The sequence below is a fragment of the Pristiophorus japonicus genome, chromosome 4 (genome assembly GCF_044704955.1).
Source record: "Pristiophorus japonicus isolate sPriJap1 chromosome 4, sPriJap1.hap1, whole genome shotgun sequence".
Lineage (NCBI taxonomy): Eukaryota > Metazoa > Chordata > Chondrichthyes > Pristiophoridae > Pristiophorus > Pristiophorus japonicus.
In genome coordinates, this window is record NC_091980.1 from 94281466 (window position 1) to 94284909 (window position 3444).

The 3444-nt window shown below is 47.4% G+C and overlaps 1 protein-coding gene across 1 annotated transcript; it reads right to left on the minus strand.

Annotated features, from left to right (window-relative positions):
- Window positions 1-457: 457 nt before the first annotated feature.
- LOC139262120 (beta-2 adrenergic receptor-like) lies at window positions 458-3241 on the minus strand. The gene has a single exon (XM_070877271.1). It carries the CDS (start codon window positions 3124-3126, stop codon window positions 1870-1872), a length of 1257 nt encoding a protein of 418 aa, XP_070733372.1. The 5' UTR covers window positions 3127-3241; the 3' UTR covers window positions 458-1869.
- Between the last annotated feature and the right edge of the window lie 203 nt (window positions 3242-3444).

Consider the following 3444-nt stretch of genomic DNA (forward strand, 5'->3'; position numbering starts at 1 on the left):
TTGTTACTGTCCGCCTTTTACTCGCTTATTATTAGTGTACCCTTTTAACAGAGTCCACGTCAATAGGAACCTCCCTCATTTACAAAGAACTGACATGCACAAAGGATCAGATGGTGTTTCGTTATAAAAAGATATTTGGTGATCACAGAGTTGGCATTGCGGTTGAATTTATTGCAAAGACGGAATAAACAAATGTATGTGTGCCAGTTAACGAGACGGTGGTTCTTCCTGATTATTCAACTGTTATAACTGAGAGATTATGTGCAATTTCTCGAAATTGTAATCCAAAAGACGGTCACAACATCTCAAGTCAGAGTATGTACACAGTCCGAGGGACTTTAAGTGGGTGGCTTTTAATAGCAAAGACGTTATGTTGTATTTGAAACAAAGTATCCAAGGTTATTCTAAAACCACACAATTAAAATGATTTAAATATATAAAGTTTTATTTGTACACGAATAACAGGCAACATTTATTCGAAATAATAAATATCCAAAAATGTTTCACTTCTCGGTTACTTGAATTCATATGAAAGACGAAAATAGCTTTATGTCTTCTTTTCATGTTGTGCGAAAATATATCGACCAGAACATCAAGTAAACATTGAACTGCCCCATGCCTATTCAGCGTCGAAATAATGAGCATTATTGCACATAAACCCACAAAGATCCGCTCTAAGCGGTGGCGTACAAGATAATTCCAATACCCTGACACAAAAACAAAACAATACCACAGAAAACTAAGATATCAGTAGAATAGCTTTTGACTAACATCGGTGTAAGTTAACCATTTACCATAAAAGTCTCCGGTCGGTGTCGCGTCACGTGAAACCCCTGCCCGGAGCCTCTGAACGTGCAAAACTATTCGGAAATAAGCTGCAAAATGACAGGCAATGTGGACCTTATCTTCATTTTTTTAACGCGAAAACGGCTAGAACTTTCGTGCTGATTCCAAATGTGCAACATTGCAAAATACACTCAAAGGTCACGACGATCACACACTGACACAAACACACGCACAGGGACGTAAACATATGGACACGCCGACACATCAACAGACATGCTTATTTTCCATTTTGTGAAAACTTGGAGAAATAATGGGATTGCTTAACTCCTAATGCTAATTGTGCGCACGAGGTCAGTAAAACTGTTGTATTTCTAACAGCTAAAGAAATCCGCTGACACCGGCTCCTCCTACTAATACACACAGCTCTCAACACGATCGCACGCAAATATTCTACACTTGCCTTGCCTTTTCATACAAACACACACACTCACACACACAATTGGTCAGCAAACTCTGAACATCATACACAACAGTGATACTCCATCTGTAACTATTATTCTCTAACTCACTAACAGATACTGCAGTGACTGAGCTATTTTACTCCCAAGATTTGCAGGAAACGCTTTCAATACGCGTTCGACAATATATTGCACTGGTTTGAGATCACTTCTTAACCGGAAAAAAAAATACCTTTAAGTTTTGCCATATTGCTCACAGCCCAACAGAAACGGTGTACCCAATTATCATTCAGTAGCAAGCAGGGCGCACAAAATGCTTTCAGTAAGGTCGACATGGTCTTTCGAAATAGACATGATGCGAGTTGTAAACAGTTAGACATTCACTATTAATGCTCATGTAGCAACATTCATATAACTATCCTTTTGGTTTAACGAGCTGGCTACACCTCATATACGTATCACACACTTTTACGACAATGTGTTGCATTGCGTTTACAGAACAATAACGAGGTAGGTGAATACATGAAAGGTACAGCGGAATCTAGTCGGAACACACGTGTTGCTGAGCTCCAAGTTCCTATGCCCTCCTTGTGAGGTTTGCCTCCCTTCTTGTGGTTGTCATTGTTTATATGACCGAGTCCAGCAGCTTGCAGTCGTTCCTATTGGTGTCAGGGCTGCACTTGGGCGGCGTGACCGTGACTGACACGGTGCCCTCGAAGCTACAGTGCAGAGCGCAGCCATTCTCGGCGCTTTGCAAGGCGTTCTCGTTGGGATAGCCGCTGTGGTATGAATGGGGCAGCGGGCCCCGGCAGCCCCACAGCACCGTTTTGAAGGCGTGCCTGAAGTCCGAGCTCCGGCAGTAAATGACGGGGTTGAAGGCAGAGTTGGAATAGCCCACCCAGTTCAGGAAAATAAAGACGGTGCTGGAAATGCTGTCTTTGAAAATGACGTTGACGATGTTCACGACGAAGAAGGGTAGCCAGCAGAGTGTGAAAATGCCCATTATAATCCCCAGTGTCTTCAGAGCTTTGTGCTCTTTCAGGTTGAGGAACCTGGACGTCCTCTTTTGCCCCAGTTTGGCAGCCTTCCCGTTCACAGCCGGGGCCTGGCTCAGGTTATTGTTGTGGTTGTAAAAGCGGCCTTGGCACTTGTTGATCTTCTTCAGTTGCTGCCTCGCCTCCTGAAAGACCCTGGTGTAGAGAAAGATCATGATGAGCAGGGGGAAGTAAAAGGACACGATGGAAGAGGAGATGGCGAATTCCTTGTTGGTGTGGAACTCGCAGCACTTGGGGTCGGCGTAACATGCCTTGGACTGGTCGTCGTCCAGTCGCCACCAGCCCATGTAGATGGGCAGGAAAGAGGTGAGCGCCGCCACCAGCCACACCAGCAGCACCACCAGCCGCGCCTTGCACTTGGTCAATAGAGTCTGGTAGCGGAAAGGCGAGGTGATGGCCAGGTAGCGATCCAAGGCGATCACGCACAGGGTCTCAATGCTCGCCGTCACACACAGCACATCCACAGAGGTCCAAAAGTCACACCAGAAGTTCTCAAAGTACCACACTCCGGTGATGCTGCGCACGCCCCCGAAGGGCACGACGATCAGCCCCATCACCAGGTCGGCGCAGGCCAGCGACGTTATGAAGTAGTTGGTGACTGTCTGCAGCCGCTGGAACCTGGCGATGGCCGTGATCACCAGCACGTTGCCGAAGACGATCACCAGCACAATCACCGACATCACCATGCTGACAATAATCTTCAGGCCGGGGCTCAACTCCTTCCTTGTCGTTGCGCTGTCGGTGCCGGGCGCAGCGCTGGCGTTCAGCATGTCGGTGCTGAGCGGGTAATATGTACTTTCCTCCGAGCTGGTGATCCGCGATCCCATCTCAGCGGCGGCTCAAGCGGCGCACGGACTGGCAGCAGTGGCTGATCTTGTCCAAACTCATTCAGGGTAGTAGCCGCCGGCCCCTTGGCCCCGTTCCCTCCTGCACATATCTGGCGCGGTGCTTGCGGAAGCTGTTTAATTGCTCTTGGTTTCTGTACTTATAGCCGCACGGGGCACGTCATGTTCGTTTACAGCCAATGGCTGTGTACCTGTAGCTTCAAACACCAGAGTCTGCTCAGATATTCTCTGTCATGGCACTGTTTAGCCGCCAGTGTGAGAAATGGGACCCAATATCGCGCTCATTTCTCCCCCCGGGGC

Coding starts and splice junctions, on each gene's coding strand:
- LOC139262120 (XM_070877271.1), bottom strand. CDS start 3,126: ATGGGATCGCGGATCACCAGCTCGGAGGAAAGTACATATTACCCGCTC.